We start from the raw sequence: 22,625 nt of genomic DNA, 5'->3' as shown, positions 1-22,625 counted from the left end.
ATAATGTTTGGTTATTTACTTTATTCAAGAAATAAGAAATCATTGACATTTCAGGTGGTACAAAGTGTTCTCGATATGTTGGTTTATCTTCTTTTATGCTAGGTGTACCTGGAGAGCCCACAAATTGGCCCAACAGTTTCATATTCAAACGCACTTTTTGTTTTGTTAAGCTTGTTACTGCCGTCCACACTCCCGTGTCACTGCTATTACTATTTTCACGCTCCAAACTATTAGGCTAAACATGAAGTTTTTAAACTAAAATTAGTTAAATATAAAATGGTGAATATAACAACCATATTGTTTTTATTTCATAAAAGTTAGAGTTAGCATGTAGTTATAGGCATTTTCTTAAATCTTTAAAATATGTTGTTTAAAAATATATATTTTATACCCGACTTTTTGGAGCAGTTGGTGCCACTTTTAACAACTTTTTTACTCCTCCACCAAAAAGTGCACTCCATGTCATCTCAGTAAACTTCTGGCCGACTAGCCTGTACAATATGTGACAGTCGCATGTAGCAAATGCATACACTAACAAACCCATATAAGTTGCAACAAAAGCCTCGCATAATAATGTATTAAGTTTGGGAGCATCTTCATCTTTTTCGTGGGCCAATAATGCACGCAAGCTTGAAACTCCAGGCCATTTGGATGGTGGAGTAGTGACCTTGATTGGTTCATCTACGCTATAACGGCGCTTTCTATTTTTAGCTGCAATAAGATGGCTACAATAAGTAGGATTTTCAGCTCCAGCCTGATAACTCTCAGCTATTGTATCACTATCACATAGTGACTGATAAAAACAGGCTGACAAAGCCACTGACAGGTCACGCAGTACAAACAATTCGCTCAAATCCATACGTGTTAGTAAGGGAGGATTTCGTATGTCGATAACTGTTTGAAGCATATCATGTGCTTGAGCCTTTAAAATACAATTTTTTTTTTGCAAGTTTATAAATTTAGTATTTAAATAATAACGAGATTTCTGGGTTAAAATTACAATGCACTTACTTGGAGGTACCGGACAGGATCTGCTATTACAGTCTTATTACAAGCTACACTTGCAGACAACAGTGGTAGTGTAGTGGGGAAAGGCAATGGAGACAATAATTGTTGTTGCGTTTTTTCTTGTTGTAATTCTTGCAATAAAAGTACTAACTCCATTCGAACTGATGCCAATCCCCCTCCACCGGCACCATGTAAGCTACAGTAACTTAGCAGAGTTCTCAAAAGGGTTTCATTTTCTACATATACAAACAAATGCTTAATTAATTATACATAACCTTTGAGTAGGGACATAATCAAGTAATTACTACAAGCTCTTTTTGAAAAACACCATAAGCCTAGCTATAACCATAACCCTACCCTAAGGGATGAAAATCTGTTTTGGGTAGGAATTCAAATTTATAATTTTGGAAATAAATTTGACACCTTTTGTACTCTGTTATATTGTTTTTAATATCTATATAATACCAGAGTAACTTTCAGTTTTTGTAGAACTCAAATAGACTATTTTTAATGAATAATTTTTAAAAAATTAGCATTTTACTAAAGATTATATTTTAGTCCTTCATAAAAAATGATTTAAATAAGTTATATTTTGACTGGACATGGACATGAACGTTGAATATGACAATAGTTGTTCGGTGGCATTCCGTATAATAATAGCAGAATAAATGTGTTAAAACTTAACCTTTAAGCCATTTTTTCCTTCTCGCAGCTCTTGCAACTTTAGCTTCAAAATCAATTTTTTCAGCTAGAAGTATATCGTGCAAAGTAGGTTTTTCAGTAGAGTTCTTTAGTGTAGGCGTAGCAGAGAATTCACGATTATCCAAAACAGAAGTTTCAAGACCTCCTTCATCTAAATAAGTCGGTTGTTTACAATATAAATAAAACATTGATAAAGGATTAAATATTTTATATTTTATATCAAGCGAAAATACTTACACTGAATAATTAATGAATCTTTCGAGCTATAGTTACACAAGTGTCTCAACGCATCAACTTCCCTTTCAAGCCACAAATATAAATGATATCTTAATTCTCCACCATCCACCTCATAGCCAGTTGCCAACGTGGATAATTCTTCCATCAATATTTTCAAGCATGCTACAAATTTGAGTTGTTGAGCCATAACATCCAAATTACATGCTTTTGTTTCAGATTTTGAATTTTCACTCTCAATTGATTCTTGCTTAACAAATAAGTTGGGTTTATCCTTAAAAGTTTCTTCTTCCTCCTTTTCCTCCTCCTCCTCTTTATCACTCCAATCAAGTACTAATTCATCTGTAGGTTTCAATACTGGTGCTGACCAGTCAATTTCATCTGACGTCACAGCTTTTGTAACCGAAACATTTAAATTAACTGCCTCTGTTAGCTTAATATGTTCTGCTTCCCAGGTCAATATACCAGTATCAATTTGAATGTCTCGGTTACGAGTAGGTGTGCTCACTAAACCTGTACAAACAGAAAACATTTTGAATACTTACATTTTTTTTTACAGTTAATGTAAAATTAACATTTAATTGTTTAAGTTATTTCAGTGATCATGTTTTACTACTTTGGAATAAATTAACATGAGAAATTGTACATTAATATACATTTTTCATAATGCGTTCTCAAGTTAAATATTAAACCTGTTACTGTAGTCTATACTTATATACTTGTATAAATTGATATTCTGTCAAAAGCTTTTAAAAAAAAAGCTGTCTTAGATTTGCTTATATTTTTTTATGCTTCTGTCTTTTATAAATATTCAACAATGTTTCATGATTTACTAGAAGATTGAAGGAGAAAGTAAAATGTCACAGGTAACACTTAGTTAAAGTAAGTACTTATTTTATAATTACTCAATGTTTCATTCATAGGTTTGTTATTAAGAAATAAATAAACAATAGTTAGAAAACGTAACTACATAATTTCTTTGTCAATTGTTTTCATATTTAATGTTCTCTTATAAATTTGTATAGTTATTTGAAGCAAACAAAGAGAAATTATCACTATGCGTCATACGTTAAGGGGGACGGAAAGCATAAACTTTTTTACAAATACAAACTAAAACACGGAGTCATTTTCTGAAGTGTCATGTTATAAGAATTAGACATGAAAAATAACTATTAGTTAAATGTTTGTCAAATATTACCTATCCTTTGCCCCTTAATAAATAGCGCTTTCCGTTCCCCTTAAAACGCACACTTAAATAAATAAATAAAAATTGTTTTGAATAGATTGAAAATTCACTTTTTAATTATACTTTTGAAGTACAAAGATTTGGCAGCGGTTTTTGTACATGAGTTATAGCTATTTTGGTAGTAGAAACTAGAAGATAAATTTAAGAGAAAAGTGATAACACCTCGTAGGATAATCAGATTTGGATAATTTTTAACCTGGAAAAGGTTAATTGGGAGGGATTAAAATGGTAAAAAGCGTCACGATGGTCTTAAAACCTTACTTAACCTAACCAACGACAGGTTAGGTATAGGATTGGGTTAGACTATTGACGATAAAAAACATGTTTCAAGTAGGTACTCCCGAGTAACGAAATATGCTGAACTAAATTTTGATTTTTTGTTTGTAAAAAGAAACTTTCTACAGTCCGCCTAGGCCTCCAATTTTTTATTAATTTACAAAAGTAAACAAAAACAAATTAGCTCAATCAAAACCATGTATAATATAAATCAGTTTAGAAGAAGACAACAAAGTTGGGTATAAGCAATTATTTAATCTGAATTTGGTTTCATCACAACCAAACGCTTCGATACGAAATTACAATTAGTAAAAATCCAGTACTGTAATCTGGATTTTAGTATATAAGACTTCAAAATTAGTCATACTATATGTATTTGTGTTCGGTGGTTTCTAATTTGATATCAGTTTTCAATGTTATTAAGCTAAAATAACTTCTTTTTTGTTCATAAAAATATTGACATAAACCAATTTTTAGAAAAGTTAAAGCCTTTATTAATAAAAAATATTTGGCTCAACAATTAGACAGTAATAATAAGTAAAATGTAAATGTAAGGTTACATTATTAGTAATAATATGATTTTAAAAGATAATATAAAATACGAGAAAACAAAACAAAAAGAAGAAAAACAACCAGAGTGCGTAAAACTAAATGAAATTAATATAAACTTAAATTAAAGAAATATTATTATTAATATTAATATCGCATTGAAGCTAAAAAAGTGAAAACGACATAACGAGTGAAAAAAAGCAGCAAGGAATATAAATATGTTCTATTTTATTTATAACCTGCATATGAAAAAAAAAAATACCAAAAGACGGGAGTAACTGAATTATAATCCTATTTTCAAGAAAGAAAATAGAGCGGGCTCAGCGGAACGTTCAAACTACAGAGGAATTATGCTGTTGTGTCCCACATAAAATTGTATCGGTCATATTGCTAAAACGGTAGAAGCATATGTTCAAGAAATATTCGACGAATATCATTGTGGCTTCTGCAGTGGAAAAGGAACTACTAATCAAATCTTAAGAGTAAGACTGATAATAGAAAAATGCTTGGAGTACAGCATCTACTATTTATTGACTATCGACAGGTCCTTGACAACCTAAATAGATCATCAATGATTATAGCTCTAAAAAAACGGAATCTCTGTAGAATAGTAAAACTGATCACTATGACTGTCAAATGAGACGGCAAAAGTTAACGAAGAGAAAACTCAATATGAGTACATAAAACTATCTGCATTAGAAGCGAAGGCGCAAAGTATTACACTCAGTGAGAATAACTTCTAAACTATAAAAGATATTGTGTACTTTGAATCTTCCCTTAATAACAGCAATTACATATTAGACTTTAGGGGAAATAAAGAAAAGAATTATGGCTAGTACCTGTGCATATTTCGCCAATATTACACTCTTAAAATTAAATCTATTGTCAAAAGCTACTGAAATGAGAAACTATACAAGAATCCTAACCCATAGTTTGCTATGGAGCTGAAACATGAACATAACATAACACTCTTCAGTGAATGAAGAAGGAAGATAGAGGATGCGGAACAACAACGAAGTAGAGCAGATTTTATAAAAGGAAAATATTATGAAATAAATAAATTCCATTAAATTAAGGGATATGGGACAGTTTGTTGGTACATTATTAAAACATAATATTAGCAAACGGGTTATAGTTTTTATTAGCACCGTCGTATTTTGTTAAATAGGGCTCTGACACTAAAGTGTTTCTCAACAATATTCATACACGATTACCTTCAAATGACATACTACAGAAATAGCTAATGAAGCAGTTTTAAAATTAATATTCTATACCTACAGGTTTTAACAATTACAAACGAGTAAATTTTTTTAAATAAAAAATACTAAGAATTATTATTATTATATAACACTAATTAAAATTAGTACTAGGTAGTTACGCTTTTGTTTACATCACGTAATTTACATTTAACCCAAAAACCGACAGTACATTGTAATATGATAAAACACCAAAAGTATTATCACACGGTATTGACAAGCTCTAAATCACTTATGAATTATTATATTAATTAAAGGTAAAGAAATGTTCTGGATATTACCCCAAAAAATGATTCGGTCAAAAGTTTGTATAATTGAGTAAAAAAACTAGTTCTTTCAAAATAATTCATCATTTTCACGACATAATTATAATAAGCTGTTTAATAAATTTCCAATATAAAATTAAAAAATGATTTACATACGACATCGTGATAATTGTAGGAACAATATTATATACGATTATTTGATGAATAATGGGTTTCCCTAGTTTCGACTTGCTTATATGTTGGTAAAATCATTGGCAGCTTATAAGTGGAAACAGGACTCTACGTATAAGTGTTAAGACCTGTTTTCCTCAAGGCCGTAATGTACGTATGGAAGACACCGAGTAGGTTGAGATAAAATGCAATTAATGATCGAGGTCGCAATAGTGAACATTCATTTTACTTGTTTACTCAGTATGTGTTCTTAGTTGCAATCAAACACTCTTTCGCTTAGAGAGTGTATAGTTTGTGTAAAAATACGCTTTTAATCAAAGCCGTGAAAGTAGTAATACAATAATCATCATGGAGGACATAGCAAAATTTTATAAAATCACACCGCAACAGGAATATGAAAGAAATCCAAAACTTTCGGAAAACGACGTTCAAGAGCTTCTCAAATGGGCAAACGATAATATTAACGTGAACGGCAAACTTACCGGTACGTTTATAACGCTACACACATTTATATTATTATACACATAACACAGTACAAACAAACTACAAATGACTAAGCTCTACACAAGTAAATAATCTGATAATAGATAAAACAATTAATAAAATATTTATAAGAAAGTGCTACTTTTATGTTCGATAACTTTACATTTTATATATTAAAATTAATTTTACTACAGTAAAGATATTATGCTAAATTAAATAGATATTTTTTTAATACAGAAAGCTTTATTTTTATAATATGCAAAAAAAAATTGCTAAAAATATTTAGTTGAAATTGAATGACTTATTTTTAGTTCACAATACTAGAGAATGAGAAGTATATACATTTTTATATATTAAAATTAAATGCAAGTTTATATAAGTAGTTATTAATTTCATAACGTTATTCATGACTAGTTTGTAAATAAAGTGAAGCCTTATAAACTAAGTAGTATATACTTTTAGTAAACACGTTATAAACGTGATTTTTTATAACCAAGTATATTTATGTAACATCCTTGTTAACTTATTCAGTTACTTTTTACATAATAGTAAATTTGAAAATACGTGACCAACATAATTTTATGAAGTCAAATATATGTTACAAAATATATTGTATAAACAGAAATAAAATATGTATTGAATAACAACATTTCTAAAATTGAAATGGATTTTTAATGTATCTATAACTAACTATTGAATAAAAAATAAATTACATTGGCTGATAATAAATCAATAATCACTGTATCCTATTCAATGGCACGAATAGGCCCTAATGTAAAATAAAATTAAGCAGCCTCATGTTTACATAGCCCTGAAACAAATTAGGGTTTATATTTGCCCGCTAACCTCCCTCCCCTCTTTTTACATTGCTACTTCAATTTAAAAAAATAAATAAACAACAATATATTTTTATTTTATTAAAATACATGGGTTTTTTTATGAGAGTCAACTATCAGACAAAAACTAAAAGACAAAAACAATATAAATTGCGTAATCTGTTCAAGTAATTAATATTTTACAGTTTAATCAGTTCAAACATGTATATATTAATTTTTTTCTCCTTAAATATTCTGAGTGAAAATTGTATTTCAATAATTATTCACTCTTAAATTTGTTTATAATTGTTGATGAATAAACACGTTTTAATGTAGCGTTTTTTTTATATAATAATAATAATCGATATTCACTTATCAATTGCTGTATATCGCTTGATTTCTATTCGATTTAACTCTTACGAGTTTCTGGCAAGACGACAGCCCCGAAGTTTCAATTTCCAGCTAGTTTTACAGCTGAATTTTATCAACATATTAACTTGTATAATTACCTATCTACGCAAAACCTTTTTGCTTATTTTTTTTTAAATTTCTTGTTACTATCGAGGTCATATTTTGAGCTCTATTGTTAACATCAAGTATTAATTAATTTATAAATTCAATTAATACCACCCATTTAAAATTTAATAAGTCAATAATTTAAAACACAAAACATCTATAGAATACTAACATTAAAATAGATATAAAGACGCATCGTCCTAAAAATCGGTTGGTTTAGTTTATAGGTACAAAAAAGGGTCTATAGAAATCTGTACGTGAATGGAGGAATTTCAAAATTAACTTGACAAAGTAACTCCCGAGAGTCAATTGAACCGTCAGTTAATTTCTTGAAGCACAATAAGTTTGCAGAAAGACCCGATGACCAAGCTTATTTATCGGACTATAATCAGAAGATTATGATCATTATTTAATATTTATAATAAAAGCAGCAAAACTCAACTTAAGCTACTAGCTTTTGATTTTTTTCCTAATACATGCATTATAGGAATTCCATACTCTTTAATAGATTAACTAGTGTACAGTAATGAGCTTTTTTTAAAGAAAACTTAAACTTAGTACAAAATCGTTTAATAAAACCGAGAATTTTTAATGCTTTGGAGCAAGAGGCTTGAGCATGATAACACAACTCACGATAAAATGTAATCATACAACCGTTTACTATAGTAGTCTTTCCGAAATATATCAGAAAATTAAATTTACTGTAATCAACAAGACTACGAATCTTTTTATAGAGAGCATGAGCTCTACACTTTACAAGCACCAAATTCTTAAGAAGTTTTAGTTCGCCAACTATGTGTGTATTATAGTCAATAAAACATTGTATTGATACTATAATAACTGATTACATAGAAATAATAATAAAATAACCAACTAATGCTTTGTTCCTCTTACAGACATACAAATTATCATGTTTTTGCATGCTTGCAATTACGATAGAGAAAATGCCAAAAAAGTCATTAGCCAATACTTCACTTTACGGGCTAAAAAGTGTGCAATTTACTTTAGAGGAAGGGATCCTACACATCCCTTCAACCAAAAACAATTCGACGTTGTGTGAGAAAATGTTTAATATTTATTATGCCAACCTTATAAGAATAAAATATTTATCGTGTTTATTATATTTACAGCAATATTAACATACTCGAAGATGAAGTCGAACGTTACAGTTACATATGGACAAGTTTGAAAATTGGAGATGCCTCCCAATATTATCCCAACGTCGCGGCTAAGTTAACGTTTATGGCCATCGAACTCAAACAAGTCGAAAAGGGTACTATGCCAGGCTACAGGATCCTTATAGATTCCAGAAAATTTGGATTGAGCCACGCGCTGCGATATTCGCTATCGAATGCGAAAAACCTAATGACTTACGTTCAAGTAAATTATATAATTTATTAAAATTAAAAACACACAACTTGCAAAATTAAACATCCTAATAGTTGATATGGCATTGTAATAGGAGGCAACACCGTTTATTATTGAACAAATATACATTATAAATGTGACACCTGGAATTGAACGAATATATTCAACAATGAAACCCTTTATGAGTGCTGCTCTAATAAACAAAGTATGTAATGACAATTTAAATAAACTCGATCGTTGTGTTTAAAAATAAATTATTATTAATTTAGATTGTAATCAAATCAGTTTCCAAAACGGAAGAACTTCTAAAATCTCTTCCTCAACACGTTGTACCAAAAGATTTCGGTGGACAAGCACCAACATTGCAAGAATCAATGGGTATAAATTAAGCAGCATTTTATTATTTTTTAAAATTATATTTAATTTATTCGTTCCCATTTTTATAGACAAACTGAGAGCTGAAATGATCGAAAACCGTGAGTTTTTTTTGGCAGAAGAAAGATACAGAAATGGTGTGGTTCAAAGTGAAGTAGAAACAATAACACCAGATGAAGAAATACAGTCATTCAAAAGTTTGAGCATAGATTAAACAACTATTTTGTTTTTTTTTTATAAAGTTTTTGAGTGATATTTAATTAATACAATTAATTAAGCATTCTGATCAATAAATAAATATAACAAATAATAGTACTTGTCTTCTTGTATACAAATTACGATGTGAAACTACGAAGGTAATATTTGTTATATTTTTAATATGTTTGCATGATTTTAAATGTATGTTTGTATTACCTAGAGCTGCAATACATTATTACTTAACAGTGAGATTTAATTATAAGATTTGTTATGTCAATAGTTAGTATTAATTATTACCTCTTTATTTTTAGCATATTATAATATATTGTTAGTTTATATTTTAAATATATTTGGTACTTGGAACAAATCTACTCTAATCTCTTATTTTTTTTAAATATATAATTTATAAAAATACTACATAGAATCTGTCACAAAATATTTATTTTTTATTAGTAAAACAAAAAAACTACTAACTCAGGTCATGATATTATTATAAGTTATAACATAACAATTTACCCAAAAAAAAACGAAAGATAAAGGAAACCTAACACCAAGCAAGTAAAAAACCACAATAATTAAAAGGATTTGGTTTCCAGAATATACAACAAAAAAGTACAGTGGGGTCACAGCATTGTGGGGAAAGAGCATATTGAGACAGGGTGGGCTCAGGTAAACAAGAATTATTATAACTGTGATTATATTACTTTTAAATAAAAGTTTTGATGGGAAATCTGTACATGGTAGAAAAAACAATTATTAAAAAAAGCATTGTGAAGCAAAACATGTATTTAAAATTTAACTTTTAGTATCAGGGTTGAAAGGAGTTACAAATCGTCTCTATGGGAGATAAAGAAAATGAAATGCTATCTTAATATTAAATAAACTGAAAAGTTATAAAAATCAAGTTACGTCCTTCTTCATTGGACATGTCAATATATTGTATTTGACAATATGAAGAAAATATTTTTTGAATACCTGTGACTGTTTATTCACTCTCATATAGCAACCCTTAAAATTTGCTACAGTCAAAGTGTAATTGTTCCTTATTTTTTTTAATATTCCTTAAAAAAGAAAGTCTGACTACAGATTATTGAGAAAATTACCTATTGTATAGCCCCATTCCAGATATACCTTCAGACAAATTTTTAAACCTTATGCCTCAGCAGGGACGTATTCAGACAGGTTTTCTCGGGGTCATATGTTAGGGGCCCGACCTAACGCTTATTTTTAAGGGGCCCAGGCCTACAAAAAAATTAAAATAAAAGGGGCCTAGAAGATTTAATTTTCCCTTAGCCTGGCAAAGCTAAGTACAGCCCTTAGTCATCAAAAAAAAAAAAATAATAATAATAATAATGTTTAAGCAATACATTCTCAGCTACACATTGAAGTTAAAAAGTAGTTATAAATTTGATAATCTAAGGAAATTAGAATAAGGAGTTTTAAAAATGTGTGAATCGATTAAAAGAAGAGTATACATTATCTGATGTCATGTAGTTTAATAAATATATTCATATATATATTATTATTAAAACAGCTTGCTGTTGTTTGCTGTACTAAATGTATCATAATCATAAAATATATGTACACGGGCGCTCAAATTAAAATTTTATGTAATAGTTCAGTTGAATATGATTATGTTAATTAAGAAAAGTACTAAATACCTTAGCATGGTCATTTTAAATTAAAGCCAAAATAAATATACAGTAAATTTGACTTACTATTTGACTCAGTTGATGGGTCCATTATTTTGCTTGGCAGCTTGGACAAAACTTCTAGAGCAAGAGCTGGACAACCCGCTTTGAAATGAGCATGAGCCGTTTTGAAATACAACTGTCTTTCCAACGGAGATATAGAATCTTCCAGCATCAACTTTAAAAAGCAAATTCGTTAGTAAAATATTTAACATTGCTGTTTTTGTCTTATACCTGTCGGTCTGAAGTTTCTCTACATTTCGCATCAGATCCATAGCTAAATCCAGCAAGAACAACTGTATGATTCTTCTTATCTTGATATGTGGATGCTAAATAATGTCTAATTAATAATGGATGTGTTCGAAGATAAACATAAAAATTAAACACATTAGGATTTGCTGCAAAAATAAAACAAAATCAACTAGATATTTACATTTTAACATAACTAGTTTTTTATAAACAAAATACCAGCTGAAGTTTCTTGTTTTTCTTCATCATTATATAATGGATGCATAGTACCAACATTTGTTTGGACTAAAGTATTTAGACTTCCAGTAAAATCCTTAAGTATCCAAAGGGCCATTGATCGTAAGAATGGATCGGGATTAGCCATTGATAGCTTTTGATTTTCCCCATTCTGATCGCAACCAAGAATTTCCTACACAATTGAAACCAGATTAATATTAACATTAATTTGTTTTTTTCAATTTTTTTTTCCAAATACCTCATATAAAAGACGTTTTAAATTAGGCGGTGTAGAATCGATTTCACCTTCATATAAACGTGCTATAACCATGGCTAGTTGTAAGTCATCCAATTTATTCAAACACACCTGAATAGAAAAAATTACCCATAATAAATTGGGGATATTAATATTTTTAAATAAACTTGCCTCAATTGCATCCCGAAGTGCTCCAGCTAGCAGGAAAAATGCGGCTGCATGTTCAAATCGTTGCTTACCAAGAAGAGCAAATGCATTTTTTAATGCAGCTTTCCGCCAGCGATCTTCTGCAAAGTTATTAGAGAAGAACTGAGTCATACGTTCATCCCTCTTAGATCGAAATAGACCCCAAACTAATGATTTCTTTTTCATTGCAAGATAAAATATAGCTGAATCTAATGGATCTTGGTTTAACTGATAAGCAGCTTTTGCAATCTATTTCAAATTAAAAACAAATATTAAAATATATTAGAGATAAAGTATTACTACAAAAATATCAATAGGTAAAAAATGTATACAGACAAATATCATACACACTAACCTTTTCAATACAAGTTCGCAACAAAGTTTGATTTCTTAGCCACCAACCGACACCTAACTCTTTTAAAGCTGACCACCGTGGGTTGCCTCTTACATAAGATGGAGTAAGTTGTAATAATTCTTCTTCACTCTCAGAATGAAATGCCCAAGCTATATCAGCTGAACACATTCCTCTTTTTTGGAATTGTGTACGCTGAGCTACACCCAAACATCTTAACAAGTAATTGTAATGTTTCATTGCTAACAAGAATCTGAGACCGCAGTCATCTAGTGAATCTAAAAAATAAATAGAGACTAAACAATGTAGACACTGAGGACAGAACATAGCACAAGTTATTGTTGTCATAAAAAGTCATTGAAAAATGTAAAATTTACATATTTATAAGCTTTAAAATTCAATATTGTGTATTTACTGTATTAACTACCTCATTTCCCTTTAAAACTTTCATATACACTATATATGAGTGCTACTTAAACTGGTGCACTGTTTTCTAGCAAGTAGCATGATATGGTAATTATATTTTATTAAAGATACTAGTATAATATATACTATAGGTTTCATTCAAATCTATAGTTCACGGAAATGACCTTTCTTTGTTAGTTACTTAATTTTTCTACCATACCTGAGCAAACTTCACCTTCGTGCGGAACTGAACTATCTTTTGTAAATTGTGTTTTGTCAACAAATCGATCAGCAAAATCTGTGTTACAAGTAGATACTGTATCAGCAAGAGCTAGTAAATGCATTTGATCTAAGCTGGATAACCCTGGCAAATGTGTATGAGTTAATAAACGAGACAATAATTGCCCTTGTTTTGGTCCAAAATGTGATAATAAGCATTGTTGTTTCTCTGTAACATTAGATAATCTACGTTCACTTTTATGTGGACTTCCTGGTTCGGATACATCATTCAATATATCATCTAGATTGTCTTCTGATGTTGAAATATTTCCATTGAAAAGTTCATTATAATCTTTATCGTCTTCAGCTAATTTAAGAGCTGTACTAGCATTTTCTTTGTCAGCTGCTAATAGCGTCCATAAAGGTAGTGGTGGAATAGATGTTATTTCAGCATAATCTAACATGAGCTCTTCAGGAATTGCTGTAGTTGATCCTCTAGGTTCCAAAGGACTTGTTGCTGAAAAAAGTGACTCAAATTTAGGTTGATTGTAAGTTCAATAGTAAAAATAGTAAAAATAATTTTAAAAGTAATTTAATATTCAATCTTGAATAATCGATAAAAATATTTAGCTGATCAACTCTACTTAAATGGGAAATGTATAAGAAGAATAGCTCGGTTAAAATAAAGCATTTTGTAAAATAATCAATTTACAGAATGTCATTCATAATTCTAATATAGGTGAGGCGGAAAGGGAGAAGGGACCTCTTGTCGCGAGAATCTAAATTGTAGGAGAGCCTAAAACATTGATCACAGTTGGAAGCATATTTACGTAAACAACATATAAAAAATTATGTTATCAGTGCCATATTTTAATTTTTGGTTAGGTTTCATTCCTTAAGTGTGTAGAATAAAAAGTTGGCAACTTTTTTTCAGAAGATGCTTTAAAGTTCAAAACTTTAAAGCATCTTTTCTTAAAAAAAAACATTTTCCGATAATAAACTCAAACAAATATAACTCAGCCAATTTTTAAGATAGGAAAACGATTTAGATCGCAAAATGTTCAGAATTTGGAATATCAATAGCTCAAAATTTTATATTTACGACAAGAGGTTCCTTTTCGCCTCTCGTATATATTTTTGTTTTTTGCAATGAACTCTCTTGATAATTCACAGTTAATTTTTTCTTTTATTTCAACAATATTAGTTAAGTAACAAAATTAGAAAGTGTAAACAAACATGTTTCCTGAAATCACTTTCTGTTTTTAAGCGGATTTTTTACTAATTTAAAATAATTAGTTTTTAAACTTATACCATTTCCAGGGTAGCTCATTGATAATGTTCTTGATCGAGACCATCCTCGTTGACGAGTAAGGTTATCTTCTTCTGAATAAGAACATACTACAGCTCCTTGTCTTACGCTGCATGTTGTCGATATACATCTAAATAAAAACAAATAATAATAGTAAGCATAAATTAGTCAAACATATAACTGTAAATAAATTAATGTAATTTCATTATATAATGAAAACATATTCAGTAATGATAGGAATACAAAAATCTAGATATCTACAAAAAACACTATTTTAGCTATTTGAAATTATTATAAATACTGTATATTAATATGCATTCAAGTAAAATGTCTTTGATGAAAATGTAAAAATAAAATAAAACACTAAAAAGATAAAAATGTTTTAGATTTCGGATTTGTTGAAACCTGGAGTACAAAATCTGAATATTAAGCCAAGGTTAAGCATTTTTTTTTTTAATTTTTCATCAAAATATTTTACTTAGGTTAACATTTACACAGCTTTGTGTAGTGGCTTAAATATCATTTTTTGTAAAAATCCAGATTTTTTGGATTCCCATCATTAATATTTAGTTACTTTTTACCTGACAAGATGGGCTAAAATAGCTTTTACCCATCGAATTTTTCCTGAGTTTAAAAGTTCCATTAATTGTTTAGGGTGATATTGAGGAAGAACTGGACAAGCTATACGACTGGCTTCAAAGAGACCATAATCAGGCATATAAGAATCCATATTACTAGTAGAATCACCACTTTGAATACCAAATTTCTTTTTCTTAGTTTCAGCAGTTAACATGTTCAAGTTTATTGAACTTACACGAGATAAATGTGGCATTGAACTTACATTGGCTAACCGTCTTTGAGAGGTTTCCTAAAAATATAAATAAACGTCCAGTTGAGAAATCAATTTTTGTAAATAATTTAATTTATAACAAAGAATCATACATGAGCTAATGTCCTGAGATCTTCGTCTCTAAGATTTCTAGTATCTTGAAGTTCATCTGATTCTTGGTGCACCAGCTTACAACATGGCATGGTATTTTTCTGTATATCTACTGAATTATTATTAAAAGTAATTAAAAAATAATAACATTATATAACAAATAACATTTTTTTTTATGAATCTCACATGAATTTGGTTTCCATTGTGAATACACATGCATCTCACTGTCCATACCAACAACTAGTATACCATCACGGACCCAAGACATCTGCATTGGGAGTGGAGGTAAGCCGTCTGCAGTTGTGAGATCAATTTTTCTCAATTTCATCCACCTGAAAATTATTGCAAACAGTTAAAGAAATACATTATCATCTATGTATGTGATTGCTTGTTAATAAACTATTTTATTTTACCTTATTTCATCCACAAAACTGGGTGAAGCTAATGAGGATGCTTTTCGTAAAATAGGACGGTTCACTGATTGAGACTCCTTCATTGCTTTCATGTTAGCTTGAGCTAAATCACTTGACACAGGTGTAAATAACATGATCTATAAGTACAAAAGTGTATGTAGTAGTTAAATAGTACATAATGAAACATTTGAATTATTGAAATTATTTATATATGGGGTCATTTTGAGTCAAACAACGCGGTCATCGGCTCAATCTCCTCAAAAATGTTTGAAATTTTTTTAATTTTATTTTACTTGTAAGGCACATTTTTTATATTTTACTCCTAAAATGTAAAAAAAATCGAATTATACCAAGACATGTTTTATTTTATTTTTTTAAATAAAAAAACAAAAATTATACATTTTTTTCAGGTTTAAAAAAAAAATTTCATTATTAAAAAAAAAAAAAATCTACCCATTCCTGTTATTTGACCAAAAGATTTGATTTGAGTTTTTAATTTTATGATTTCAGAATTTTAAAACGGGTCGAAATAGATTTTTGTGAAAAATAACATAAAAACCTATTAACATATTAACCTAAAAAAAATCCCCAAAATATAAAAAGTAAATTTTTTTTAACAAATTAGTAGAGGGGCACAAAGCCAAGAAAAAATATCTATGAAAACCTTAACATTCACTCTCTATTAGGGTTGGGCCTATCCGGATATTCGGATATCCGAATTATCCAGATAATTCGGATACGGATATCCGAAATCCGGATAGTTTTTAACTATCCGGATAGTTTCGGATATTCATTTCATTATTATAAGACAAATATTCCTTAATAATATACAGTGTTTTTAAACATACCGAAAAATAAAATAATGACACCTAATTAAATTTTACTATCACATGAATGATTTTTAGATATATCCGTGTCAGTGGTTGTTAACCGACTATTCGGACTCTTTGCAGAGTCCATCCTCGGGGTTGTCACGACTGTTTCGCTGCCGATTAATAACCACTGACACGGATATATCTGAAAATCATCCACGTGATATTACAACCCGTGAAAATTTCAAAAAATACATAAATTTGAGTACTCAAAAAAATATATTCGGCTGGTTAAAAATTAAATGAATATCCGAAACTATTCGGATAATTGAAATATTATTTGATATCCGAAACTATCCGGATATCCGGATAGTTGATCAATTATCCGGATACCCGAAATTATCCGGATTTCAGATATCCGTATCCGAATTATCCGGATATCAAATGATCTGGAAATCCGCAAAATCCGAATATTAGTCCCAACCCTACTCTCTACACATGAACATATGTAACAAAAAAATATCAAATTTTCAATTAAAAAAAAGAAATGAAACAAAATTTTTAAAAAAGGAAAATATTAATATTGCATATAATTTTTTTGAGAGTTAATAAATTAAAATTAAATAAAAATGTATTCCTAAGAGATATTGTTACTCATAAAATGTTAGATTGTAATATTAAAAACAATCTCTCTAAAAACAACAAATCTTTGGTAAAAACAACAAACTAATGCCAACATAATTTTAAGTTGTAGAATAATATTATTAACTATTTATATTGCTAACCATTTCTTTGGTAATTAATTTATACGCAGTAGCTTTTAAAACAGCCTCTCTTAAGTCCTTATATTAATACATACTAAATAAAAAATGAATTTTTACAGAAAATGATGCAATATATTCTGAGTATTGCAAAATATGCTCTAATATAAAAGATACGTTTTTTCTATGAATTTCATGGTCGTCAAATCATTCATATTGTTTAAACAGTTTTGCTATATAAGGTCTAATTCTACTTTCAGTCTAATCTTCATACCTTATGTCTTAAAACTATGCTCAAAAAAAAGAAATTAATAGAAAGTGTTCACCAACATTTATCAATAGTTATTAATTAATTTAAAGAATAATAATTTTAAAACTAATTGACTTTTTTAAACAAAACTGAAAAAAAGTTGAAAAATATGTAAATTTTTTAGTGTTATTTTTCGATTTTGAAAGGTAAAGGTGAACTTTTAACATTCTTTAATTCCTGATTTTTATAGACTTGCTACATAATGTTGTTTAGTTTGGTGGTTTTGAAGAAATTATGGGTTCATCACACAAAAAAAAGAAAAAAATACAATATTATAAAATCATTAACATCTCCTCACCTTCTCATTTAAATCCAACAAAAACTCTTCATAAATTTGTTTTGATTAAAAAAAACAATTTGAAAAAGAGTTTTGTTTAAAATCCTACACATTACTTTTTTAAATAATATAATACCTATATACAACTAAGATTTATAGTTTAATAAGTATAATAATTGTACTTAATAACTTATATATAGTCAGGGGCCAACAAGTTTGCTGCCCGACTTCTTCACATCCATCTACTGTTCAAAAATCAAAACCCTATTTTTTTGGAATTTATTAAAAAAAACTCCAATTTTGACTTCCTGACGGGGAACAGAGAGCGCAACAACCCACAGGCAGTTACTTTTTTGGCCCTGACAACAAAATGTGTTTTACGTACTTTACTACCAACAGCAACAGTGAGTATATGAGAACCATCTTCTTTAGATACCCAGTCTAACTGAACTATATGTTTTTGTGTTAATGGACATGTGTTACCATTCTCAATAATCGATTTTCTAAGTGATTGAAGAGTACTAAAACTTGGAACAGCTAATAAACCTGAACATTTAAATATATATATATATATTAGAGTGGACCAAAACAAATTTTTTTTTGTTCTTCTCTTGACATTATGTTCCTTGGAATATACTTGTTAATTACTTGTAAAAACTATGAACTAAAAAAATATATATTTGTTAAGTAACAGTATTCAAAACTTGTTTTTTGTTTTTTTTTAAATTAATTTTTTTTCTGATTTATTGTTAGAATAATGTGTTATGTTAGTATATTGGAATTCTTCGTAACTAAATGAGGAATAAGTTAAAAATATTTTAGGGTATATATATCAATATTTTTACAAATTTTACATTCTAAGGCCTAAATTAGTTGGATAGTATTTTTTATTGTAAAAAAAAAAAAATACTGCTCTATTCCTCTTTTTCGAATGATGATTTTGTATACAAGCAACATTTTGTTTAAAATTGATATTTATACCTTAAAAAATTAAAAACAAAAACAATTTTTTTTGGAAAACTGATGCTCGCAACCTCTAAAAATAATTTAAAAAATCTGAAAAATGTAGGGAAATATTATTTTACCCCAAGGAACATAATGTCAAGAGAAGAAAGAAAAAAACAAAAACAATTTTTTTTGGTCCATCCTAATACATATATTGGTGCTATACATATAATTACAAAATTTTACTTTGTTACTGCTTACCATGACTGCTTTTGACTAAGTTTGTATCATTTTCACCATTTCTACCGTTATTTCGGCCACTTGTTCCATCTAAATCTTCTGATGATAGAGCTTTTAAAACTGTAGACTGTAATTTGTGTTTTTTAGATGATAATATAGTTTGATCATGTAAATAAGTCATATCTACACTAGGGTCAATATGAAGTTTAGGCAAATGAATATTTTTCATGTGTATAGTGTCTTCAAGTAACCATTCTGAACCACCAGTACTTTCACACTCATAAATTGCTACACATAAGTTTACATATCTTGATTCTGGGTCTTTTTTGGATGGTCGAGTGAATGACTTGCCATATTTATAAGCACACGCAATACGACCACTATAAGCTGCACTTATATTCAAAGGTTGACCTTAATAATTACACATAAATTTATTATTTATAATTGAAAATGGAAAAAAATTATTACATCATAGATAGTTAATGTATAAAGGAAAAAGATGCTAGTTAAGCATCACAAGAAATGTAACAAAGGTAGTTACAAACCTGATATTTCGATCATGGATTTTCTATCTCTTTTTAACATTTCCCACTCAACCCATTGATAGCTAACATTATTATCAAATTTGGTAATTTTACACTTCCAAAACCTTATAGTGCTATCAGAACATGCTGTAACAAACACATATGGTGCAAAACAAGCCGGATAAATGGAAGCAGAACTTAGGTGTCCTCCAGCTGGAGACGCATGAATTACATCCACTCCATCGGGTAAATTTAATTCTTGTGTACAAATCTTAAAATGTATATTTCAACTATAGTAAGCAAAAATACATTTTGTTATTTATATATTACTTTTGTTGTAGATATTGATACATGTGGGGCAAACGCTGAAAAAGTTTGATGTGTGGTTTCGTCTCCACTTAAATGAGCTGTACCTAATTTTCCGGTATTATCCATCTCATCGTCATCTTGTACTAACTGACTGTCAGGTACATACATCATACTTTCACTTAAAGTAGCTGTAACAAAAAAAAAAATATATATATATATATAAATATATAAAGTTGATTCAGGATGAATATTATATAATAAATAACATACGATTATTTTCTGGCTGAGAAGCTATTATTAAACGCCACATATGAACTGTTGTACCTTGAACAGTACGTTCAAGGACAACTAAATAAAACGGTTCTTCAAAATCTTCATCGGGCTCCTCATTTTCTAAACCACTGATTGCATCTACTAAACCTCTACCAGATGATCGTTCCCCAGTCATTAACTGTTCTTGAAATACATGCAAAAATTGGGTATTTTGCCAATCCTGAAAATAGAAAACACATAATAGTTTTCATTTAATGTAAAGAACATGCTCTCATGTTATCATGATATATAGTAAAATATTACATGAGTCGCATCAGATATTGCATCAAGTTGAATAATGCATCCAGGTCTAGCAGTCGACTGTTGAGATACTATTTTGATACGATCATGTAATGAATTATGCTTCAATTCCGTTTCAGAAGAAACATCAGTTGACAAGCTTACCATGGAGTCCTGAGAATAATTTGAGTAAATACTATTATAGATCAAATATAAAATATTATTAAATGATATACATATAAACATAAATACATACAGCAGCTATTCGACTACGGTGTTCTGAGCTAGATACTTCAGCTAATAAAGTTCTAGCATCTATAACTGCTTGATAAACACGTAAACATTCTCCATCTGAAGCCACGAAACAGGCACTTGGAGAATTTGATAATGTACCCAAAGTGGTGCTGAAATATAATAAATTGTATTTGTATGCGAGAACATTTTAATCTTAATTATACCTCGGTAATAAAGTTGGTATCCAAGCGACATTTGAAAACGCTGATATTTGAAGAGAATTGATGCGGGCGAGTTCTGAAACACCACCAGATTTTGAAAGAGGACCAACAGCATCCACTCTCCAAAGTATAAGTTCACTACAAAATCCCTGGAATTTTTTTTCATTAAAATTTCATGTATATATTTGTTTTTCTATGTAAAACAATAAAATTATACTCACTGAAGGTGGTTGAGCTATAGGTGGGTATGGCGATAAAGGGGAAGCAGGGGTCTCTTGATCAGGTAGATTGTGATGAGATGTTGTTAGTAACAGAGGTAACACTGGGTGGCAGGTTACATCGTTTACTCGGAAACGATGTCCAGAAGCTCGTGAAGCATGACCAATGCTTAGGACTTGTGAGAATTTAGACTTATCAGCAAAAGTAAGTTGCCATAAATTAAGTGTTCCATTAGTATGTTTTGTAACCATTGATAAAGTGGGACATGGAGGCGCAGATATTATATCGTTAAAAGTTCCAGAGTCTTCACCTACAGATGGTGTTGCTCTACCAGGTTTTCCATTTTCAGTCAATGATGATGGCTCAACTGATGATTCATTTTGACGATCAATATCATCACCTAAAGAATCTCCATCTTCTTCTAGTACTCTAGGAAGACTTGATTCACCATAATCGTTATTTGTAGCTTTAAAAAAAAGGCAATTAAAATACAATTTGACTTTTTTTTAATGTATTAACAAACCATGTGCGTCACTAGGAGATCTGCTTGGCGCTGCAGCAGCAGTTTTAACTACATCTCTGAAAGCTAATTGTAAACTCGATCCAGATGTATGATACAAACATACGTTATGTGACATCGTAGTGGCATCTCCGAGAGGAAAAGCATTAGGTATTCTTGTTGAAAAAGAAACCTGAGCTTGTCTAAATGATCCAGGATGATATTCATCTAACCAATCAACCACCCAAATCAAATAACTTCCATCAATAGGATGAACAGCAAATAACAAATCCGGGCTATGGTGCCAGTCTCGTAATAGACATTCTATTTTATTATCTAAAGAATCAGTGGCCATGTGATTGGTATCAGTTGTGAGTGAGTTGACAGAAGTTGTATTGCTATTAAAGTAAATAGAAAAATATAAGATGTTTAACAATAAATAAAACAAGTAATACGTTATGTGAATGTTAGCATACTATACCTTAGAGTAGGATGACTAGACGGATAGCTATGTTCATCACTTATACTTTCTTCTTGAGAAATTCCTTTGCCAAGTTTGTTTGGTTTACGTCTCGTATCATAATCAACATCGTGATGTTCTGATATCACATAGTTTTCATTTATGAGTATATCATCCTTTTCTACGACTTTTTTAGTAAGTTCCTAAATAGCAGGTAATATTACTTCTCATTAGAGTATTATTCAACTGAAGAGGTACATTCCCAAATATAAAAATCAAATTTAAAAACATACGTTTAAAATTGCTTCAGCCTGAAGTGAAAAGTGCATTTCTTTATTATTAAGCCAATGTAAAACAAAATTAGGCTCTCTTTCAGGATCAGTACTTGATAAACTAGGCACTAATGGAATATCTAAAGACATATACATGTTAAATGAAAAAAAAGACAACCATATATTATTGCTTGATAATAGAAACGGTTTTATGTAACTTTGTAACATTTATTTTAAAAATAAAAATAATGTAAGTGTCAATCAGCATTGTGTAATATTAAGTAATTTAAT

The 22,625-nt window shown here is 29.5% G+C and overlaps 2 protein-coding genes across 8 annotated transcripts in view; one reads left to right on the top strand and one right to left on the bottom strand.

The window, feature by feature from the left end:
• LOC126839236 (dmX-like protein 1) overlaps nt 1-22,625 on the bottom strand; it is a 29,416-nt gene that overhangs the window by 4,572 nt on the left and 2,219 nt on the right. For 5 of the 7 annotated variants that reach the window (XR_007685810.1, XM_050574401.1, XM_050574403.1 and 2 more), the window contains exons 8-36: nt 22,356-22,474; nt 22,084-22,265; nt 21,627-22,000; nt 21,106-21,569; nt 20,888-21,033; nt 20,686-20,833; nt 20,454-20,603; nt 20,148-20,370; nt 19,899-20,065; nt 19,590-19,839; nt 19,066-19,455; nt 18,245-18,405; nt 15,700-15,836; nt 15,473-15,618; nt 15,289-15,398; nt 14,928-15,214; nt 14,349-14,476; nt 13,039-13,554; nt 12,417-12,691; nt 12,047-12,310; nt 11,879-11,986; nt 11,623-11,812; nt 11,389-11,552; nt 11,182-11,332; nt 1,948-2,457; nt 1,694-1,861; nt 1,012-1,244; nt 392-922; nt 20-235 (exon numbers count right to left, since the gene is read on the bottom strand). Coding sequence is in view for 6 of the 7 variants with exons in the window: in XM_050574401.1 (XP_050430358.1) it covers nt 20-235; nt 392-922; nt 1,012-1,244; nt 1,694-1,861; nt 1,948-2,457; nt 11,182-11,332; nt 11,389-11,552; nt 11,623-11,812; nt 11,879-11,986; nt 12,047-12,310; nt 12,417-12,691; nt 13,039-13,554; nt 14,349-14,476; nt 14,928-15,214; nt 15,289-15,398; nt 15,473-15,618; nt 15,700-15,836; nt 18,245-18,405; nt 19,066-19,455; nt 19,590-19,839; nt 19,899-20,065; nt 20,148-20,370; nt 20,454-20,603; nt 20,686-20,833; nt 20,888-21,033; nt 21,106-21,569; nt 21,627-22,000; nt 22,084-22,265; nt 22,356-22,474 (6,908 nt within the window). In the remaining variant the exon portion in view is untranslated. The remainder of the gene's footprint in view (nt 1-19; nt 236-391; nt 923-1,011; nt 1,245-1,693; nt 1,862-1,947; nt 2,458-11,181; nt 11,333-11,388; nt 11,553-11,622; nt 11,813-11,878; nt 11,987-12,046; nt 12,311-12,416; nt 12,692-13,038; nt 13,555-14,348; nt 14,477-14,927; nt 15,215-15,288; nt 15,399-15,472; nt 15,619-15,699; nt 15,837-18,244; nt 18,406-19,065; nt 19,456-19,589; nt 19,840-19,898; nt 20,066-20,147; nt 20,371-20,453; nt 20,604-20,685; nt 20,834-20,887; nt 21,034-21,105; nt 21,570-21,626; nt 22,001-22,083; nt 22,266-22,355; nt 22,475-22,625) is intronic. The other 2 variants (XM_050574402.1, XM_050574406.1) reach the window with 1 other exon arrangement.
• On the top strand, nt 5,907-9,750 carry LOC126839237 (retinol-binding protein pinta-like). The gene is made up of 6 exons (XM_050574408.1): nt 5,907-6,192; nt 8,419-8,578; nt 8,653-8,902; nt 8,985-9,095; nt 9,160-9,268; nt 9,337-9,750. Exons 1-6 carry the CDS (start codon nt 6,057-6,059, stop codon nt 9,477-9,479), a joined length of 909 nt encoding a protein of 302 aa, XP_050430365.1. The 5' UTR covers nt 5,907-6,056; the 3' UTR covers nt 9,480-9,750.

This window comes from Adelges cooleyi, unplaced genomic scaffold (genome assembly GCF_023614345.1).
Source record: "Adelges cooleyi isolate 19-005CV unplaced genomic scaffold, UGA_ACOO_1.1 ACOO_flye_CR_arks_rails_tigmint_CR_PRNA_30, whole genome shotgun sequence".
Classification (NCBI taxonomy): domain Eukaryota; kingdom Metazoa; phylum Arthropoda; class Insecta; order Hemiptera; family Adelgidae; genus Adelges; species Adelges cooleyi.
Note: the sequence above shows the minus strand (reverse complement) of the source record. Positions and strands in the feature narration are given on the sequence as shown.